At 38.7% G+C, this 22312-nt stretch overlaps 1 protein-coding gene across 3 annotated transcripts in view; it reads right to left on the reverse strand.

The window, feature by feature from the left end:
• The window catches only part of DOCK4 (dedicator of cytokinesis 4), a 485013-nt gene that overhangs the window by 216387 nt on the left and 246314 nt on the right, over positions 1-22312 (reverse strand). For all 3 annotated transcript variants that reach the window (XM_079931089.1, XM_079931088.1, XM_079931087.1), the window contains 4 exons: positions 9840-9921; positions 9250-9310; positions 5152-5284; positions 1259-1347 (listed from right to left, as the gene is read on the reverse strand). In XM_079931089.1, the coding sequence (XP_079787215.1) occupies positions 1259-1347; positions 5152-5284; positions 9250-9310; positions 9840-9921 (365 nt within the window). The remainder of the gene's footprint in view (positions 1-1258; positions 1348-5151; positions 5285-9249; positions 9311-9839; positions 9922-22312) is intronic.

Raw genomic sequence — 22312 nt, forward strand, 5'->3', positions numbered from 1 at the left:
CTTATTGAAGGCACATTTAAGATAAATCATTTGGTCCCTACACAATAAGCACTATTTTAATTCTTTCACAGAAAAAGTGAAGACAAGTGTACATAGCAGTTTCTGAAGTATTCGTATTATTTCATGTTATAGTCACTACTAAAATCTCCTGGTCCTTCAGAGACTCCTCTGCCTTCAACAGTAAGTGCAAGTCTTCTGTTTATTTAGTGGTAGATGTAGGACTTCGTGTGAATCAAAGAAAAGCCAAGTGACCTCCCCAGCTCTTGGGAGAGGGAAGAAAAAACTGACCTCACCATTCACTGCGGCCTGAAGCGCTGCCATGTGTGAGCTGTGGATACTTATGGCTCTCATGGGACCGAACCACAAAGTTTTTGTCTGCAGTTACTTTTTCTTTGTGGGTTGTTTTGGCCTGGCAAGATGTGCACAGGTCTGAAAAAAAGGTGGTCTAAATTTAAACTCAGGTTCTTCTAATTGCCAGGCAAGTGGGACTATCACACAAATATCTGTATTCAGGGGACTTTAAAAATCAGCCACAAAAAGCAATGCATTCAGTTCAAATACCAGCTAATTTGATTTGAGGTTTCTTTATGTAATTAAAGCACACAACTGCATAGTTTATTTTGCTTCAACATGGGTTTGAAGGTGGGATAGGGAGCAAACAATAGTCACCAAGTTTTTGTCTACTGATCAAACTTTAAGACATCACTCTATATACTATATAATCTAGATATGCTATATAATATAATACAATCTATAGTATATTACTAGTGTAAGACTACGTGACACATAATGTATTATATATAACTTATAATGCTATAGTACATTTCAGTTCCTGCTGGACAGGCATGCACACATTTTTCTATACATAAAACTGCAGCTATAGGCAGTGAAGCATGTTTGCCCTGGACCTTACTGACAAAAATTCCTATTTATCAAACCCATTCCACACAGCAGTCATGAAATCAGGCATATTTGTCCTTTGGGTTTTAGCAATCAGTAACAACTTGGAGGTCCCAAGACATGGTACTATAGAGCAAATGCAGATACTCTACCTTGATTCAAACCACAACAGAATATATTTTTTAGAGTTACAGCTACAAGCCTATCGTAGAAAAAGGAGACATACCAGAATGCTGACTGAGCATTTTTAGGGAGTAGAGAAAAAAACAAAGCGTTGATCGTTTTCTTCTTCACAGACAAATAAAAGAAAGCACCTGAAATGAAAAGTGTAGGGACTCAGCCAGGTCTATTTACTCACCTGCGTTGGAGCCAGTCAAATTATAACGTGCATTCAACTTCTTGATGATGTTCTCGTGGATTTGGTACCACTCACTCTCTGTATTACACCTATGAAAACATGACCACTCTGTTAAGTTTTGATGATGCATGAGATGACCTTGCTAGCACACCTGCCCTTTTTGTGATAACCACTATAATGTACTTCCTGAAACCTCCTTGTAGACCTCAACAACCCACTGCAAGTGACTGTCAGTTTTGGCATAGTTGCCTCAAGATGAGCAGGAATGACCATTTCCGGTAATGCATGACCAACTACTTCATGCCAGAAGTGGCTGGGATGAACAATTCAGATTATGAGAGCTCCCCATTCCCCCAGTCTCAGGGAACAATGCATACACTGGAAGGAAGTACTGACTAAGAGTCTGACTCCCTGGATTCGAATCCTCACTATTAACTGAGTTATGTTCTTTGGGCGGTTATTTACTCTCTCTGTGCCTTGATTTGTTCATCTGTGAAATGGGGGTAAAATACTAGAACACTAAACAAGCTTGGGCTTAGGATAATGCCTGGCATATAGTAAATGCTCAAAAAATGTTAATTCTCATTAGCGAGTCTCCACCTATTATATCATGACCAAGTTGGCTAGCATCAAAATGCAACTAATCAAGCAAAATGCAATTGAGGTTAACACAACTGGCACTGGCAAAAGGCTGGCAGGATTTACCAAAGGGTAATTAAGGTAACCCTTCCAGATTTTCCACTTGTAGGCCAAAAGGCATCTCTCCACCTTCTCACTCTGACAACCATCTGTACCTTGGTCTTTCAGCTCTTGTCAGTCACTGACTCATGCTATCTTTGTATCCATGGTACATTCACCTAGGAGACACTGAAGGTTCTTGAGGATTGAATCTAGGACTGGTAGATATCTGTGTTCCCTTGAGTACTTTGAACATTGTGGGTGCTTAAAAAATACCAGCTGCATGAATGACTGGATGGATCTCCCTCTGACTGGTAACTCCTGATGGTTCGTAAATATCTGGGTCTGCTATCTCCTTACTGCTGGGCCTCCCCCAATTAGGCTAGGGAAAGCCTCTCTTATCTGGATGTGTTTGTGAATTCACTACTATCTTTTAGTAGCCACAAAGGCTCCCTCCCAAGAGTCCTGAATACCAAAGGTTCTATACACTATCAATCAAAATGTTCCAGAGTATAGAGTCCTTTTCCTCACAACCTTGTCTATAGCCAATAATTCACAATTTGTTTACATATTTATTTATTTCATCACTATCAGCTTTTCCAGGATGAACAGGATGGAGGCTGTTTTTGAACCAGTTAACAGTAGGATACCAAACAGACCACTGACTCTTAGAAGGCTGGAAAATTAAGATGAAATGAAACCATTCCACCTGTCCAGTTGTAAGATACAAAATTGCCGTGTACTACATTCTGTCCCCAGTTTTCTTAGTTCAACTCAGTTGGGAAGGGAGAAAGATGGTTTGCTTCTTATTAGATAGATAAGTCATAACTTCAGAAGTCATGCTTTTAACCTACAAAACTCCTAATAAAATAAAAGCTCCTAAAGTATGTGACTGAAATATCTTCCGGGCTCCAATGAGGTATTTGTTACTGTTCTCTGTTTTGAGTCCTAGATGGGCTAGGGATTCGGTCACCTTAACAAATAGAAATTTCTTCCAATTTGTTTCTAACAGGCACTTCCCTAAAATGTTTCACTATATTCGTAGTTTCTTCTTAATCTACAATGACTGTTTTGACTGCCTAGCATCCTTCCTGGAACAGATTTGTAATTAGCTGAACTGGAATTTTTAAGGGATCTCTCTTGCAGCAAGAACAACCCCAAACCTTATTTGATATTTATGAAAAAACAGACAATAACAACCACAAAGAGCAGTACAATTTATTTTTATGGGCGTGTCTATCACAGAACTGGAATTTATGTGTCTTCCTTTGCTGGCTGCATAATCAAAGGGGATGCATGGAACTTCAGGTCCCTCAGTTTTCCCAGTAGCGAGATAAATCCAACACTTGCTACCCACACCTGGAAAGATCACTCTAAGAAACACTGAGACTGTGCTTGTAAGGAATTTTAGTTTTCTTGAAAAGCAATGCCAGCTAACAGCATCACTGTCACATCACTAGACAGTGGTGTGAAATAACACCAGGAAACATACAACCTCATAACATGAGAGCTCAGGTTCTGAGTCAGACAGTCCTGACTTCACATCTGGTTCCTGTTCTGATTAGCCAGGTGACTTTGGGTGTTATTTAGCCTCTCTCTTCCCTTATGTGGAAACGGAGCCAACAGCAAATGCTTCATGGGTTTGTCATGAGGATAAAGTGACATGACACATGCAAAGTGCTTAACACGGTTCCTTGCATGTAGTTAGCACAAAGTAAATGGTGGCTATTATCATTAGTATTATTGCAATTAAATTATGTTTTATGAACATCCGTAGAGTTTAGAAAGGGGATTATCATGGATTTAAGCCCGAACATATGATAAAAAGAATAGCGTGCTTTACTACCCACTAGTTTCACTAGAAGTTTTCAAGTTTAAAATCAAGGTCACAGATTTTATTGCTCTTAAAAGAGATAAAGAGAGTTTCCAGTCCTAAACCACAGGCTGTAAGCAAATCTTTGTCCACTAATTAGCAAATGTGTGGCACGGGTCCCAGGGGCACTGGGTAGAGGATGGATAAATCCATGAAACCCTGCAGCTGTGGTCAAAAAGCAATTTGAAGTATATGTCCCACAGGCAGTGCGCCACGTGCGTTCCCTCCACATATGGAAAAACTATTGGCACACACTGGATACATCGACTCAACAGCCAGAACAGAAAGCTAAAGCAAGCTCACTCAGAGGAGGTCAGCCGTGTGGTCCTCAAATCAGGAATGTGGAGAGCAGATCCCCCATCCTTCAGCCCCCCATGGGTCTGCTCTGAGGATGTCACTGTGTGTCACCTCTCAATTTTCAGTCCTATGGGGAGGTGCTCAGGGTGGGGTGATCCAAAACCATGTGCATTTTTAAAAACTTAGGATTTGGAATACATTAAGTGAGTGTTTGAGCTGAACTGTGTCTGTTCCCACTGACCCTCAAAAGACAATGTAAGTCCTAACCCACATTCTGAGGACCTTATTTGGAAATAGGGTCTTCACACAGTTAATAAAGTTAAAATTAGGTCGTTAGGGTGGGCCCTAACCCCATATAACTGTGTCCTTATAAAAAGGGGAAATTTGGACACCGAAACAGACGCACAAGCAGGGAGAGAGCCATGTGATGATGAAGCCAGAGATCAGGTGACGCATCTACAAGTCACCGGAAACTAGGAGAGAGAGGCAGGGGACAGATTCTCCCCTCACAGCCCTCAGAAGGAATCAATGTAGTCAACACCTTGATCCAGGATCTGTGGCCTCCATCACTGTGAGACAATGAATTCCTGTGGTTTAAGCCTCACTGTTTACGCTGCTTTGTTAGGGCAGCCCTAGCAAACTAATAATACACGAAGTAAGAGGGAAATCACCTGACCTGAACTTCCTTTTCCTAATTCTAATTAATTTATATTAAAAACGATTTCCATTTTCCAAGGACAAATGAACTCTCTGAGGGTAAAGACATGTTAGGCTTTAAATTCACGGGAAGTACTCTATGCAGTAGATGGTCCACCCAACTGATAAACTGTCTGTATTTTCTGGTTCTTGATTTCATAATTCCTCTGACAGGCAAACGTTGATTTGTGGGCTCACTTGCAGGGAACCTACAGATTATTGAGTTTTTGAGGAATGAACGCAACCCATCCCTGGCTCTTCCATTACCCACGAAAAACAGGATTCGCCACGTAGGGTCCCCATGTACCTCTGCGCCCACCCCAGCCCCCAGCCCGTGCAAGCTTCTTACATGTACACTTTCAGGATGAGGTCATCTTTTGTCTCTCCTGTCAGCAGGTCAGCAATGCTAAGAACCGCACAGCCAAAGGGTCGCCGGTACTGAACACTACAGGCATTCTTTTTTTCTCCTGCCCCCATCCGACCTGTTCAATTAAAAAGCACATATGGCCCAAGGAGCCGTTTGATTAATCCACCTTAAATAGAGATACATATAGCTATAAAGTAGGCCATATAAAATGTAACTGGGTGATGGAAAAGACACAGCTTTGGGGCAACTGAAGATGTTGCTTCAGCTCTGGACTCTCCCCTCCAACCACCTAGCATGCCCAAGGTCAGGCAGCATAAACTCTGGCCATCAGCTGTTATCTATAAAACATGAAGATGGGAGCTGAGCCTATGTCTGGGTACCTTCCCCCAAGCATTCATGAAGGCATCCCAGGAGGCTCACATCAAAAAAGGCAGTAGTGGTGCCTATCTCATTTTCTACTTTTTAAAATTGCCATATTTAAAAACCTTTTCAAATATTTCACCTTTGAAAGGAAGCAGTTTGAGATTCCCTGAAGGTATAGCAAGTAAGCACAGGTGATCAAATGAGCACGCTCTTTCCTGACTCCGTACCCAGGCTGAAATCTCCAGGGATGTTTTTTACTCTGACACAGTTTCAACTTGTTTAACTTGTTAGACATTTTTAAATGTGTGGTTGAGATACTGTTTTAATTTATCATTGCATTTAATTACCAGTGGGTTATTTTGAAGACTGAAAGCAAAAAACACACTGGAGCTGTAATATAGCAAGTTAATGTGAGGAAAAATAATGAAAAAAGTCTGTAAGTCTGTTTCCAGATGCTTGGTAACGGATCCGTAAGTTGTTTCCATCTGAGTGAAATTCTCCAAGAGCACATCTGCATGACTCTAGCACTCCCCAAATCCAATGTTAAATAGAAAAAAAAAAAAAAAAGGAATGGCAACATCCAATTTAGCTTTCATTCTTCAGTGATAAAGGAGAATTGCCTCTGCAATATATCATCTTTAGAGAAATGCTTATAAATAAAAGCTGGAATACCACTTAAGGTGATAAAAAGCACAGAAGATACCAGTAAAAAGAGGACCTCTGAAATAATGGATTTTTCCCTATCGAAGTCCCTTTTGGATGATTGATGTGTGATAGCCTTGAAACATATTTTCTTGGATGATGTCTTGTCATCATTGATATATTATTAATATATTGGTTAACAGGCCTAAGGATAATACGAATGTTGAGCTAAAATGGATTCATATGCTAGATCGGATACTATAAGAGCCGAGAGGGCTCCTCTGGGGTCAGGAGCTGACGTTTACTACGTGACATGCATGGTTTTGGTGGGTCATTAGGTATTACCATGTAGGTAAAGGCTTACTAATAGGGTTAATACGTAAACTTGACTACTGTGAATTCAAGAATAGTAAGCAAAATAAGAATAATAAATGTAATGAAGATTGTAGTAGAACTAACGATTATTAGGGCTAGCGTTGCTCCTCCGATTAAATGAGTTAGTAGGTGCCTGGCCGTAATATTAGCTGTTAGTCATACAGCTAGGGCTACTGGTTGGATGAATATGCTGACAGCTCCAATAATTACTAATATACTGATAAAGAGGGATGGGTGTTCCTGGCGGTAGAAAATAGGTTAGAGATGCTTTTTTTTTTTTTTTTAATCGCAGTATGCGGGCCTCTCACTGTTGTGGCTCGTCCCGTTGTGGAGCACAGGCTTCGACGCACAGGCTCAGCGGCCATGGCTCACGGGCTCAGCCGCTCCGTGGCATGTGGGATCTTCCTGGACCGGGGCACGAACCCGTGTCCCCTGCATCGGCAGGCGGACTCTCAACCACTGCGCCACCAGGGAAGCCCCGAGATGCTTTTGTTTTACGGTGAAAGCCAGGAATGACTATTCGTGTTCAGACAGGGATAGCCATTCCTAAATTTATTGAAAGGCGTGGTGGGTACAAATGAATGGTGGTGAAAGACCTCCTACGTTTGTTGAGCCGATAAGTAAATGATGTAAATATTAATGTTCAAGTCTGTCCTTCAGAGTTATGAATGGCCATTGGTTTGATGTAAGTTGAACTAATCACTGCTGAATAGAAATCATACAGTTATTCACGAATCTGGCGTGGGGAAACTATTTATTTCTCTTTGTTTCCTCCCTTTCTTTCCAATCAAAGATCAGGGCTTAAATTCTGAGGCAGGTGCTATTACTTCCTGCTCTCTGCAGCCAGTGAGGGTCAGCATGCCCTTTTCCCATTAAACAGTACGAGGAATACTCTAGAAAAATTAAGAGGTATCTGTCCCTGATGGACAAGAATCTTCCACTCCTTAATTTCACTGCAGCAGACTCAGTCTTAGTCTTTCTTAGAGTTTCTTACCTTCAGTCTTATGGAGTAATCATCAGACAAGTCTTTGTAGTAATGTCAATAAAGAATTAATTTGACCAAAGCTCAGGGAAGGAGGGTAGATAATTTCTAATTCAACATTCATTCTGATGACTTAATGATCATAAAAATCTTAGTAAAAAATACAAAATCAAATGCCAGGTATTTGAAAGGCAGCCCTGTGATGGGTAATACTGTGAAGTGGTTTCCTCAGCTCTATCCTGGGAGTGAAGGACAGAGTTGCCCAGGCCATGGGCAAGCAGGGCATGTGGTCACTCTACCGTGTGTGTTTCTACCACCGAAAACCTATAGATACCTTTTTAAAAGTTCTGAAAGCTAAAGTGGTTTACTTTTTTTCTCAATGCTGTAGAAGATTATATTCAAATTTTAGCAATGTTTACATGAAGATATCCAGAACCACATTTTACATTAACAATTGCTATTATAAATTTGAATAAATTTTTAAAAAACACAAAGAATTACATAAACTGCACCCCTGCCATCCTGGGAACAGAGGCTTTATCTCATAAATACACAGCAACACGCATTACAACTTTTCCAACGTTTTGAAAGATTCTTTCCAATTTCCACCCCACCCCATAGTCATCTATAAAAAGGAAATTAAAACAAAACCAAAAACCATTTACTTTTTTATTTATTTCTATTGTCCCTCAAATATAAAAACAGGATAAAATGAAATGGGTTTTCAGAACAGATTTTTATGAGAAAAAATACTTAGAAAATCTATGTTGAAATGACATGTTTTATAGTCTCTCTCAATGCACAATGTGGTTATCATGTGCATAAAATAAAAAACTATAAAACTAAAGATCACTGTGCAGGACCGCATGGTGAGACATCACGATCCTGCAGAAGTATCCCCAGCAAGTCATGTAGCACAGTTAATGAGGAAGCGGGAACCAATTTCCAGTATCGGCTGGTTAGCTGTAATGGAAAAATGATGTAGGCTACACCATATAGTTCCTCTGCCATAAAATGCTTGCTTTTAGATGCCTTATATGTGTAAAAACTAGTGACCACATTTTGGCTCTGATGTGCAAGTTCACTGTAGAACACTCAAAGTGTGTTCTGCAAGATGTTAATAAATGTTACATCATATAAATGTTTCCACAGTCAAATCAAATTTGGAGAAAGCTAGGGTCAACAAAATTAGAGAAGCATTTTTATATTTCCCTGTAGGACTTCTCAGACCCTTTAATAAGCTGATGAAATTATACAAGTGAAAAATATATGCAAAGTTTTCAGTATTTCATAACCCTTTTCTTATAGCACTTTCTGTAATAATGCTCTGCAGCCTCTGTACTTTGGAAAATGCCAATTGGTTTCATAAACCTGTAGGAAATCCAGCTCCTAGAAGTTTAATTTATGCTGTTAACAGAAATTAGAATTAAAAAAAAACAAATACCAAGTGCTTGAATCAAATATGTTTAGAGAGTCCAATAAAACAAAATGAAACACAACAAACTAACTAATGACTTATACGGAGAGAGAACAAAATCTATTTATGGTGATATGAAAGTCTGGGGAGACCAGGGAACAATTCCCAAATTCTGTAATTACTCGATTCAAATGTGGCCTTGACTTCTTTCTGACCTAGACATCACATAAATCACAACTACATAGAGACCTCTCAGCAATTCTCCCTGTCGTGCTCCTGTCACACCAAGTATCATACCTACCAATTCGGATGATGTGCACGGTGATGTAGATGTCCCTTCTTAGCTCACTGCTACCCAAATCCTACCAAAAAACAAAGTCTGGTCATTTTAGAACTCATAATTTATGCAGAGGCATTTAAAAGGCATACGTAGCACATAATCTTCACAAATAACAGAAGAAAGACAAAGATAAACATAGACATTCTTAATGGAATTTCTGTAGCAGAAGCATAAAGTTCAAATCCTGTTCTAAAATACCACTACAATCAACTTTACTGTAAGCCTATGATGTCAAATAAGACTTAAAAGGAAAGCCCATGCTTATTTCAGTCTCTCACTTACTCATTCTTTAAACACTTATTAAGTACATACTAAATACCACCTGCCACACTGAGCCCTATCACCATTGGGCTTTGGCCATAGTGTGACAGGCTCTAATACACACTAAGGGACAAAGGTGTGACTGTGAATGCTGGTATTCAGATTTGGGGGAATCTATTTACAAAGTTTAAGCAAATCTACTCTGTTCTCTCACAATAACTTATTTCTCTTAAATAAGATAAAGTACTTAAGAAAGAATCTGCCTCCCGGATAAAACAAGATCCACTTACCACAAAGAGAGAGCACTGTCGTTCTGGTTTATCTGGGGCTTTGGGAAGCCCATTTCTATTCAGCCTCAAGAAAAATCTCTCACTACAAGAGAAAAGAAGTTTAATATTTTGAAAATTATTTCATATGTAAGGACTCATTACTTTTCTAGCTGCTCTTCATCCTAAGAGTTAAACTCAAAACTTATTAGGTCTTTCATTTGACATCAAAACTGCGGATATAATTTAGGAGAGAACCCAAGACAATAAACATTTGCTTCACTTTGGACAAAACTGGCAAAGAGGCAAGTGCAAAAGCAGAAAACATAAATATATATGCAAGCAAAAAATTAACTTCGAAAAGAATAAGCTTCTATATCAGTGATATCATTATTTTAAAAAGTAGAAAAAAGTACACTAAAAGAAAACATGTGACAATGTGTTTTGTGTATTTGTACCTAAGATTTTTTTTCATGTTTTGTGTCATAGTATTTAATAAACATTATACAAGGACACCATTCTGAGTGGTAACCATTCATTAGAAGGCTTAATATTTTATGCTCTTATAAACCTATAATCCAAAACACAAAAAGAGAGACCAAGAAATGAAACTTGAATTTTCTTTGGTCCACAAAGGAACAGAAGACCTCGCACTGTCTATAGAACTTGCATTGAAAATACAGTGACACCTAGATTTAATGCAAACACAAATAATGCTGTTGATCAGCCACTAATTCAAGTCAATAAATACTTGTGGACACCATTTATACCCAAGATAATGTGTTACACTATTTATGTTCAAAAAACTAAAATGAATAGCACCCTCACTCCCAAATTAATCTACCAGCTACCACAAGCTTCTGAATTTTAATACCCTGGTACCCACAATAGAATCAAATGGCTGGCTGCCTCAGGAAGAGAACACACAGCCAACATCCCCAAAATGTGAAATTAGCACAGGGTATAGACTTGGTCAGTGTAGCTTCAGCCTAGGCATCAAGCAGGGAAAGGGAAGGTAGGGCATTAGTAAGGTTCAGACCCTTCCAAGTCTCCAAGCTTATTTATCACTTGGTCCTTGTCATAAATAATGGCTCTGTCATCCAAAATCAGCCTTCTCCCCTACAGGGGGAGAAATGAGGACCATAATCAGATCTCTAAGGAAGCATATGGATTTGAATTTATGGTTGTTTTGGAACATTTTTATTCTCTTTTGCCATCTAAATCTAGATAGATATATTTAACAGATTCAACTACCTGGCTCACCCTGTCCTTTTCTTATATTATGCCTATCCCTGATCTCTCACTTGAGAAAGGGCAACCAATACACATTTCTACGGGGTCATTTCCACACTTATTACCTATGTCTTGTTCCACAGAGCAGTGGCTGATGAGATGTGAATGAAGAGAATATAAATTGCTGCAAGGATTCTCAAATGAAGACTATAAAGTTCCCATAGGAAATAATTCTGAAGCGGAGGCTGGAAACGACAGATCCAACCTCGGATGCAGAGTTAAATCAATCTTATCCAATTGTCATTTACTATAATTCATGGCAAAGGACTGCAAACTCTCTTCAGAATGGAAGAATATTTACTATTATTTCAAATTTAATATGTACTAAAAGGAAATGTGCAAAAATTCACCTTGGGATAAATGAATTACACTTTAAAATAGTCATTATTAGGTAATACTATTTTTTTGAGAAAACCGTATTTTTTTGGGAATGGGCACTCTGCTGAGGACTTTACATGGATTAATTCCTTTTATCCTCACTACGCCTTTAGGAAGTCAGTACTATTATTATGCCATTTTATAGTTGGGAAAACTGAGAAATAGTAAATAGTTTTGCCCAAGATTACAGAGCTGTTGGAGAAAAGACAGTCTCTTCAATAAGTAGTGTTGGGAAAACTGGACAGCTACATGTAAAAGAATGAAATTAGAACACTCCCTAACACCATATACAAAAATAAACTCAAAATGGATTAGAGACCTAAATGTAAGACCGGACACTATAAAACTCTTAGAGGAAAACATTAGGAAGAACACTCTTTGACATAAATCACAGCAAGATCTTTTTTTGATCCACCTCCTAGAGTTCTGGAAATAAAAACAAAAATAAACAAATGGGACCTAATGAAACTTCAAAGCTTTTGCACAGCAAAGGAAACCATACTGACGAAAAGACAACCCTCAGAATGGGAGAAAATATTTGCAAATGAAGCAAACTGACAAAGGATTAATGTCCAAAATATATAAACAGCTCATGAAGCTCAATATTAAAAAAACAAACAACCCAATCCAAAAATGGGCAGAAGACCTAAATAGACATTTCTCAACATCACTAATTATTAAGAAATGCAAATCAAAACTACAATGGGGTATCACCTCACACCAGTCAGAATGGCCATCATCAGAAAATCTACAAACGACAAATGCTGGAGAGCATGTGGAGAAAAGGGAACCCTCTTGCACTGTTGGTGGGAATGTAAATTGATACAGCCACTATGGAGAACAGTATGGAGGTTCCTTAAAAAACTAAAAATTGAATTACCATATGATCCAGCAATCCCACTACTGGGCATATACCCAGAGAAAACCATAATTCAAAAAGACACATGCACCCCAATGTTCACTGCAGCACTATTTACAACAGCCAGCTCATGGAAGCAACCTAAATGCCCATCGACAGACGAATGGATAAAGAAGATGTGGTACATGTATACAATGGAATATTACTCAGCCATAAAAAGGAATGAAATTGGGTCATTTGTTGAGACGTGGATGGATCTAGAGACTGTCATACAGAGTGAAGTAAGTCAGAAAGAGAAAAACAAATATTGTATATTAACGCACATATGTGGAACCTAGAAAAATGGTACAGATGAACCAGTTTGCAGGGCAGAAATTGAGACACAGATGTAGAGAACAAACATATGGACACCAAGGGGGAGAAGTGGCGGGGTGTGTGTGTGTGTGGTGTGCTGAACTGAGTGATTGGGATTGACATGTATACACTGATATGTATGAAACTTATGACTAATAAGAACCTGCTGTATAAAAAAATAAAAAATAATAATAAAAAAAAGATTGCAGAGCTGGTGTGTGGCTGAGTAGGAATTCTATGCCACATATAATTCAAAACGCTCGTCCTTCATTTGAATGCTATAGAATAAATTCTTTCTCTGCTTCATAGAATAATTGAGCAAATATTTACAGAATACTGAGATAAGGGAGAAGTCATTCATCCTCTGTGACTCCACTGACTCAGTCAAACTTGGTCCCAAGAGGGACCCCACGTCCTTCCTGGGGTAAGAGGAAAGGAAGAAGTAGAAACCCTGATTTAGCAGGTTTTCAAAGCCATCCCTGGTTTGAAATTGTTCCTTGGTAGTTTTTTCAATGAAACATACTTAGAAAAATGACTTGAGAAATAAATTATTTTACTAAACAAATGCAAACCTCCAGAAAGATTTAAGTATTTGGCTTTAGTTGGTCAAAACTCCGGAGGTTTAAGACCAGTGTTTGGTTTTCCTTCTTAGTCATCAGTCACCTACTAACATATAATGTTTATTGATTGTATTTTAGCCCCAAACGCAAGCAGTGTGACTATTTTCCCCCTCCTGATGATGGACCGTGTGCTCTTTTTTATATGTTTGAGGCTTTTCTTTATCCCTACTGAACATTTAAAACAAATGTCACTTTACCTTCTGACAGGTCAGTCAAAAATGATAAATAACAATAATATTAATATATAAAAGTCAACATGGCATTCTACATATGGAGACCTTAACTTTAATACTGATATAAAATACCATTCCATATTCACAAATTTCATCAATCTTCTGGTAAAATAATGTTTCCTAAAGCATTCTATTTCAGACACTCCTTTTGCTCTGTCACTATTTTAATTTCACTAGTCTAGACAGAATCCTGATTATGCAAGAATTATTATCATATCCTATTACAGAAAGAATACCAATATGTACTAAGCCATATCCCTTAGCTTAAGCATGCCTTAAAGGGGAGATAAAAATAGACTGAATATGTACTATGGAGAAATAAGTCATGTGCAATTTTTTAAAAACCAGACTTCTTTTAAAAGGAAAAAAAAAAAAACCTTTTATGGCCAATCACATAAAACCTTTTTTATTCATTTGGTGAAAGTTGTTGGTATACAAACTCAATCAATTTCCCTTCAGCTTTGGTGATACAGCAACCACTAAATCAGCAAATGGTTTCAGAGAAAAAAAAAAGAACTACAGCAACACATTTCAGAATCTTCAGATTACAATAAATACCACCCACACGCTCACACACGTCTGGAAAATGCCAAACTGTTGCCTTCGAGGCGGGGGGACTAAACGAGTGTATGACATTTCACTCCGACACATCTTCCAAAATTCTCTCACAGACTTTTGTGGCCACACACAAAGGTATTTTCAACTCTCTACTGTAAGTCAAAGAGTGGGACCTCATCAGAAAACAGAACTAGCTTTTGTGAATTTAAGAAGTGTCCTATTATAAGATGTGCATACCTACATTACATCATTTACACTTTTTTCCCCCTAATCATAAGAGGTATGTGTGTTTCTTTCCATTGCACTGTGACTAACTAGAATACAGGCCCATGACAATTAACCTTTACACTCCCAGCTGCTAGCCAACGATTTGGTACCTCCTTAGTGTTTAAAGACTGAACAAATATAATCTTTTAGGAAAAAATACAGCAAAATATAAATTATTGGGAAGCAACTTTTGCTCTCTTCCCTATAATATCTTTTACTTCACAGTAGTGAAATGTATGAAATTCTCCAGAGACATTTCAATCAATGGCACCTTACCACCAGATGTGAGAGTCACAAAATTAACTTCACGGCCCCTCCAGATTCTAGATCATGCCATTTAACTCTGCCACGCATATCCTATGTCTTTATTACAGTAAACATATAGTAATGGAAATATCTATGGTGACATAATATGTTTTCAAATGAGAATACTGCCTTCTTCATCAGCAAAGAGTGAATAAGCACATAGAACACTTCTAGACACATTAAGAAATGAGAGTTGACATTATTACCAGCAGAGAAAAATCATCATTTGACTTCCTGTTATAGTGTCATGTCCTCCCAGAGGAAATATCACTGCCAGAGAAATTTAGTGTCCACCTGAATTCCTTGTGTGAGCCACTATAATTCACCATATTATAAATCAACAATCTCAAATTCTTTCTTTGGAAATAAAGAACAAAAAATCACAATTATTTATTATTTATAACCTGCCTTCTTCTACAAAGGATTTGAGAGAACCAAGATAATGAAATAAGAGTGTGCAAGAGTATCCCCAGATATCCCTGGGGAAAAATAGTGAAAGTCAAAATATACCCTGTCCTGGTGTATTTATATATGCTTTACATGGATTTTCTCATTTAATTCTCCCAACCACCCTATAAGGTAGGAGCCCCTTGCGTCCCCATTTTACAAATGAGAAAGGTGGAGCTTGGGGATATTGCGTAAGTTGGCCGAAGTTGCACGGTCAGTCAAGGTTGGAACGAGGAAATTAATTTCCAGGGTCTGATTCCAAAGTTTCAGCTCTTAACCACAATGTTATGCTGTTTTCAAAATAACAGAACACCTCAAAACAGACAAAAAGAACAAGCCTACCCATGTCACGTGAACCAAGGATTTTATTATGAATATTTTCAATAAAATACAAAAATAATAATTAAAAATGCATGAAGCCAGACAAAAAAAAAATAAAGCCACGAACATATCTGTGTTTAGGGAGTTTATGTCTGTGAACCTGCTCAGCTGCACTACTGACCTTCTGATGTACTCAAAACAACCTCTGATAATAAAGGGTGTACTTCAACAGCATAGCTTGGTAGAAAACTTTTTACCAGTGATGCAAATAATATGGGAGGCACAGTAGGGTTCTGAAGACCCTAATGGCTTCTCCTTCCCCTTCTCAGCAGGATAGGATGCTCCTATCTTCCCACCCCCTCCTCCTATCATCATAACACTCAGAAGCAGCTGTCCTGTAGGAAAGGCCCTACCTAGGGTCTTGGAGGCCTCCAGGCCAGATGTGGGAGGGTCCTCCCAGCCTTCTGACTAATCACATAAAGTGGCTCTCCCATATGGCACTCCTAGGACAACCATTTGCCTTCAAAGAGCAATGCACCTAAAGTTAGGAATGACCAACGCCAAGGAGATTTTTGTATTTCTCTATATGGATTCATGTTTATCACTCTACAGCTCCCCTCTCACAAGAAACAAAACTGCCTAGTGGTTTAATGTTTGTGGAAGTTACACACTGTACACTTTATCCAAAAATACGTGATTGGATAATATCTTGGGTTGAAGTCTGATTAATCTACAAAAACTTACAAAGAATATTTCCAAAATCATTTTGAACAGTTAAGTCACTGAAATAAATTTATGTTCTCCAAAACTGACAGAAACAGGGCTTCCCTGGTGGCACAGTGGTTGAGAGTTCGCCTGCCGATGCAGGGGACACGGGTTCGTGCCCCGGTCCGGGAAGATCCCACATGCCACGGAGCGGCTGGGCCCGTGAGCCATGGCCGCTGAGCCTGCGCGTCCGGAGCCTGTGCTCCGCAACGGGAGAGGTCACAACAGTGAGAGGCCCGCATAACACACACACACACACACACACACACACACACACACACACACACACACACAAAGTGACAGTAACAAAAGAGAGCAAACACTTCAGTGGTCGTATTCTGGTACACTAATTGGAAAAAGAACTGTCTAGTTCTTTTATGCTTACACTTTTTAATTTTTATTTTTTTAATTAATTAATTTATTTTTGGCTGCGCTGGGTCTTCGTTGCTGTGTGTGGGCTTTCTCTAGTTGTGGCAAGTGGGGCTACTCTTCATTGCAGTGTGCAGGCTTCTCATTGTGGTGGCTTCTCTTGTTGCAGAGCACAGGCTCTAGGCACATGGGCCTCAGGAGTTGCAGCACATGGCCTCAGTAGTTGCAGCACACAGCCTCAGTAGTTGTGGCTCGCGGGCTCTAGAGCACAGGCTCAATAGTTGTGGCACACGGGCGTAGTTGCTCCACGGCATGTAGGATCTTCCCAGACCAGGGCTCGAACCCGTGTCCCCTGCATTGGCAGGAGGATTCTTAACCAACGTGCCACCAGGGAAGTCCTACGCTTACACTTTATAAAACAATTGTAAATACCAAAAAATAGTATGTCTTTGAAAAAGCCAAGTTCCTTGTCTTTAATTTAACTATGCTCTGTGTGAGGACAATTAATATCTACTCTACACTGAATAGTAGTGCAGGGAGATGCACCAGCAGTCAGGGAGGAAACAGTGGGAGCGAGAAGACGGAAGGAGAATGTTTCAGCTGCGCTGACTCTAGGCCCTCTACCCAAAAGGCAACAGTACACAAATAGAAGGTGATCTCAGTGCTTCTATTTCACTGCTCCTCCTGCATTTTCTCAAATGCTTTCTGATTGACTAACAGTGTAAGACACTTCCAACCATCTGTGCAGGGAACTGTTACTGTGTTCTTTCCTAGAACGAGTGGCAAAGGACAACTCAAGGAGCATTCTAAATTGTCATAGTAACGCCCCCAGGAGCCAGCTGCCCTGGGGTGGCCACTAGACCAAGAGTTTTGGTGCTCACCATGGCACAGAAAAAGGGGCTCTCATCCAGGCCATCTCCGAACATGGGTGTGTACAACATTCTCCTGGGAGCTGTATAAAGCCCAGGCCCTAGCCTGGGGATCCTGACTTACTATGGACCTAAAAGCTCCCTGTGTGTTTAAAGACACAGTCATATTTAACAACCACTGTTTTGACCCAAATGCCTAGGCACTAATGAGTCAGAATTGTTGACTGTCTTTTATGATTGTCATATACAACCAGAAAACAGGCAACAAATGCCTGATACCTTCAGGTCAACGATTTCTCGCCTTTCTTCTCCCAACCATATGACTGATACAAATGAAGTTTTTCCTTGGCAATAAATGAAAGCAACTCCTCAAGCAAGTCTTCCTAGATAAAGTTATTAATGTGCTTTCTAACTTTAAAACGAAAGCAACGCAAGGGTCATGAGCTCTTCTGATTAAAGGGAAATGAAACAAGAAGGATCCTTGATACCAGGGTTGCCACAGTAGTTTACCTAAAGAGCAGAAAGACTCTGAGTTTTCTTTTTTAATATTAATACCCAAGTCCAGATTCGCTTTACAAATATTTGAGGTTGAAGGACTAAGCAACCAACTAATGGGTTGGCTTTGTCAGGACAATAAAGGATTTTGCTTTAGTTGAATGATGAAAGGGGAGATAATTTTTTAAACTACAGTCAACTCTATTGCTAATGTTGAACATCAAGCTGATTCTTTCTTACTACTTAGAATGACTTAAAACCACTTCATGTTACTTTTCTTTTCAGAGAATAAAGCTAACTGAATCAGAATTCCTTTTGGGAAGGTAAAGTTCAAAGAAAAAGGAATGCAATGCTTTCTAAAGTTATAAATAAGTGATGTACAGATCACCTACTGATTGACGGATGAATTAAAGAAAAGATTTGGATCAACTGTTGATTTGAGAAAAACAATAATGACTCTAAGTTCTAAAGACTTGAGACCCTAAAAATCTCATTGTTGAATTCAAGTAAAATCCTTAGAAACAGCTAAACTGTTTAACTGAGCTACTCAGGAAAAAACTTGCTTATGTCTACCTCTAGAGAACTCATTAAGAATTTCACAAGAAAACAAGTTTCTTAGAGAAGTAACTAAGAGTAGGTGATGATAGGATCTGGTCAACAGAAACAAGGACTGTGAAATAAGAAGACCTGTTTACAGGCAGGATGTCTTATGCTTACTGTTCTTGGAATTTACATAATTTGATTATGGTAAACACTATACCTTTGACATTTCATGAGGGAGGAATCCCTCTGATTTATATACAGTACTTATTCTGACCTTTTTAACAATGCCTCTTTTGTTAGAAAGTATCTGTAGTAAGCAATCTTGAAAGTAAAGCAAACCTGAGCTCTTTATAACTACGCTGGGTTGAAGCATGCAGTTCTTTGCAAAGGCAAAGAAACCTTAACGAAAACAGACTAAATGAAAAAAGTCTAAGTAATTCAAGCCTTGAAAAAACAGTAAGTATAATGTCTTTCATACATTTATTATCTCAAAAAACTGTTCTAATTTTTAAAGTGAAAGAAGCCAAAATCAAATATCCCTTTCAACAGCTTACTGATAGATTCTTTATATTCATTATAACTTAAAAAAATGAAAACTTATGATTACCAAAGGGGAAAGGAGTAGGGTAGGGATAAATTAGGAGTATGGGATTAACAGATACAAACCACTAGATATAAAAATAGATAAACAATAAGGATTTTCTGTATAGCACAGGGAACTATAATAACCTATAATGGAAAAGAACCTGAAAAAAAATATGTACATGTATAACTGAATCATTTTGCTGTATACCTGAAACTAACACATTATTATAAATCAACTATACTTCCATCTAAAAAAAAGAAAAGTATCTAAATCATCATTAAATACTATTTATTAACAAGATGACCCATGCAATTGGACTTTCTAAAGGTCAAATGCTTTTTCTTTTTAATCAGGGAGCTACAAAGCCTCTACACTGATATGCAAATGTTCATGTGTATGAGGATAAGTACATTAGTTTCTGTAGAGCTCCATAGTTTTTAAGTTTGAAAATGAACTTTAGGCACTGAAAAGTTTAGGAAGCATTGCTTTAGACACCACAAGTATTTTTGGTGAAACAAAAACAGCAATACTGGTTACCATACAAAGAGAAACTCTAGCCTTTAAAAATATTTCTTGACTTAAAGCTTAATAGTATTTTGAACATCAATAGAATGTAAGTTCTGGGAGGGCAAGAATTTTTTTTTTTTAATTCATTTATGTGTCCCCAATGCCCAGATCAGTGCCTTTCCCCGAGGACAGCAGTACTTCTTTGCTGAATAAATGAAGATCAGTAATTCAACAGCAATAGTGTGAAACCTCTGTTGCCCAATGGAAATAAAAAGATGCAGTCTCTGTTTAACTTGTAGTCAAAGATCTCTAAATGGAAATACTTAGGAGAAGATGCTACACAGATACTCTTCAACTTACAGGGTTACGTCCTGATAAAATCATTCAGCTTTACAAGAGCATTGTACCGAATATGGCTAGCCCAGGGAAAGATCAAAATTCAAAGTACAGTTTCCAGCAAATGTGTATTGCTTTCACACCAGTGTGAAGTCAAAAAATCCTAAGTCGAACCACTGTAAGTCAGGGACTGTCCATAAATTTATCTGCTAATTTTTATTTACTTTTTTTTTTTTTTTTTTAGCAGGACAGATTTTTGCAAATGATGCTCCCGTAGAGACATGTCTGACAGCAGAGTTCTGATTAACACAGAAGAACCTGAAACAAATCCATTACCATTGCTGATGCACTCAACCTTGAGTTCTCTCTTATTAATAAGCACATCCCCACTGGAGTGGAAGGAAGACAGAAAAAATTAAGACAATAATGACACAACCTTTTAATACTTTGCCTCAACAACAGTGAGAGACTTGTAAACTTCCTTTAACTGCATCGATGCCCAGTCTGTGTAGGGCATTCTGCAAGGTGCTGGGAACAGAAAGATAAGGAGAGGGTAAAGTCTTATCTTCAGAAAAGGAACTAACGAGGACCGTATCATGAGTAATTCCTTTGTCAATGGTGAATCACCTTAGAGCACAAATGGCAATGAAGAGCAAAGAAGTCCTTGTAAGGTGGGTTGCTATGTGTGAGCGTGATTTGATTGGTAGTGAATTTAGGAAAACTAAATTAATCTGAATTCTCTATAGGCAGAAGACACAGGGCAGAGGAGAACAGACAGAGACGACCAGAATCCTGGTGAAAAGAACACCCATCTGCTCATCTTTTAAAACACAGGAATAGGGGTGGAAAGCCCTTCTGATCAATTTCTAAAACTCTGCACTGTTTAAGTACAATGAGACAAATTGGCTGAGTAAGTGTTTAGAGCTAAAGGGGATGAGAAAGCCAGTTCTGAATACATTTACTCTATGAGTTTTTGGTTTTCTGCCACTTTAAAGTTCCAGCCACTTATTCTTATAATAATGTAGTAATTTAAAATTTCAAAAGTAATTGGAATTGTGTGGCTCTTAAAATGCTACAGAGAAAAACTGTGGATCACTTCTACGCTGGGTGTTCTCAGCATGAATAAAGTTATTTGTTTGCTTGTTTTTGTTTTAATTTAGATCCTCCTCCTGGTCCATTTCTTAAAATCTCTCCTATTAACATCACTACATCTTAATTTTTTTTTTTGTATGCAACAGAAGTGTGACCAAAGGGGGAGCAAACCACAGAATCTGATTAACTTCGAAGTGACAACAATCCCAATTTTCATGCACCTGCTAGAAGAATCAAATGATGGCAAAGAAGGGGGAGAGTGGAAAGCACTCATGCCTTTAAAGAGGAAGCCTGAGGGAAGGTCACTGTGGGTCAGTGATGTACAGACACCCACAGGGAACTCTGTGCCAGCATGTCTACACACAGCAGGAAGCACTCTGGGCCACATGGAATTGTTGATATTGCCACAGTCCAAGGAGGACCTCTGAATGCCTTCTTCTATTTCTGTTCTCAAATAGAGTTGTGCTCCCTGCATGCATGGCCAGTCAGACATTTTCCCCTCCATTATTGCTGTACTTTGGAGAGGTTATAATTTTGAGTTAATTTTATAACATAAAACTGTAAAAAGAGATTTACGCCAACTATCTTTCTACGTTCAAAACAACAAATGCTCCTAATTTATGTAAAAATATAGAGACTGAATTTGTGTGATCACACTATAATAAGTTGTAAATGAGGTATGAAATGAGAAATTCTAGCACAGTGCTCAGAGGATTAAAGAATCATATGTGCTCCCTTAACTGTGTTATGTACTATAATATAGACACAAAAATATTAGCATTTTTTCCAAGAGTGGGCTAAATAACTACTCTCACCAACAGCTCCCTTCTGTAAGGTCTTTAAAAAGTTTCCCAGTAACTAAGTCTTTTCAAAAGAAGCCCTAATTCTTTAATTTCCTCTTAAAAATGAAAGGCAATTAGATCACATCAGCCTCTGAAGAGACCAAATGGAAGCTACCATTGTAATGTCTTTAATTCTCCTCCTCCTGCTAGATTCCCAGTCTCAGTTTTTTCCAACTGTGATGTGTCAGACTCCAACTCTACCACCTGATACCTCTTTTCTGAGCACACCTGGCAAAAGCTGTCTAACTGGGGAGCCAGGATTCACCACCAATTTCAGATGTCTCTCTTTGGAGGTCCCGTCCTGCACTCAGCAGTTCCATTTTTCATCACTAACTCACTTCCTATCACATTTTTGCTCAAAGGCTGCTGACCTTGTTCCTGCAACTCACTTTCAGCCCTGAACTCCCTTTCATTTTCTCTTTTGCTCTCCAGCAGCAGCTCATCTTGTTTCCCCACT

Source organism: Stenella coeruleoalba (assembly GCF_951394435.1).
Source record: "Stenella coeruleoalba genome assembly, chromosome: 9".
In the NCBI taxonomy this organism is placed as follows: Eukaryota; Metazoa; Chordata; class Mammalia; order Artiodactyla; family Delphinidae; genus Stenella; species Stenella coeruleoalba.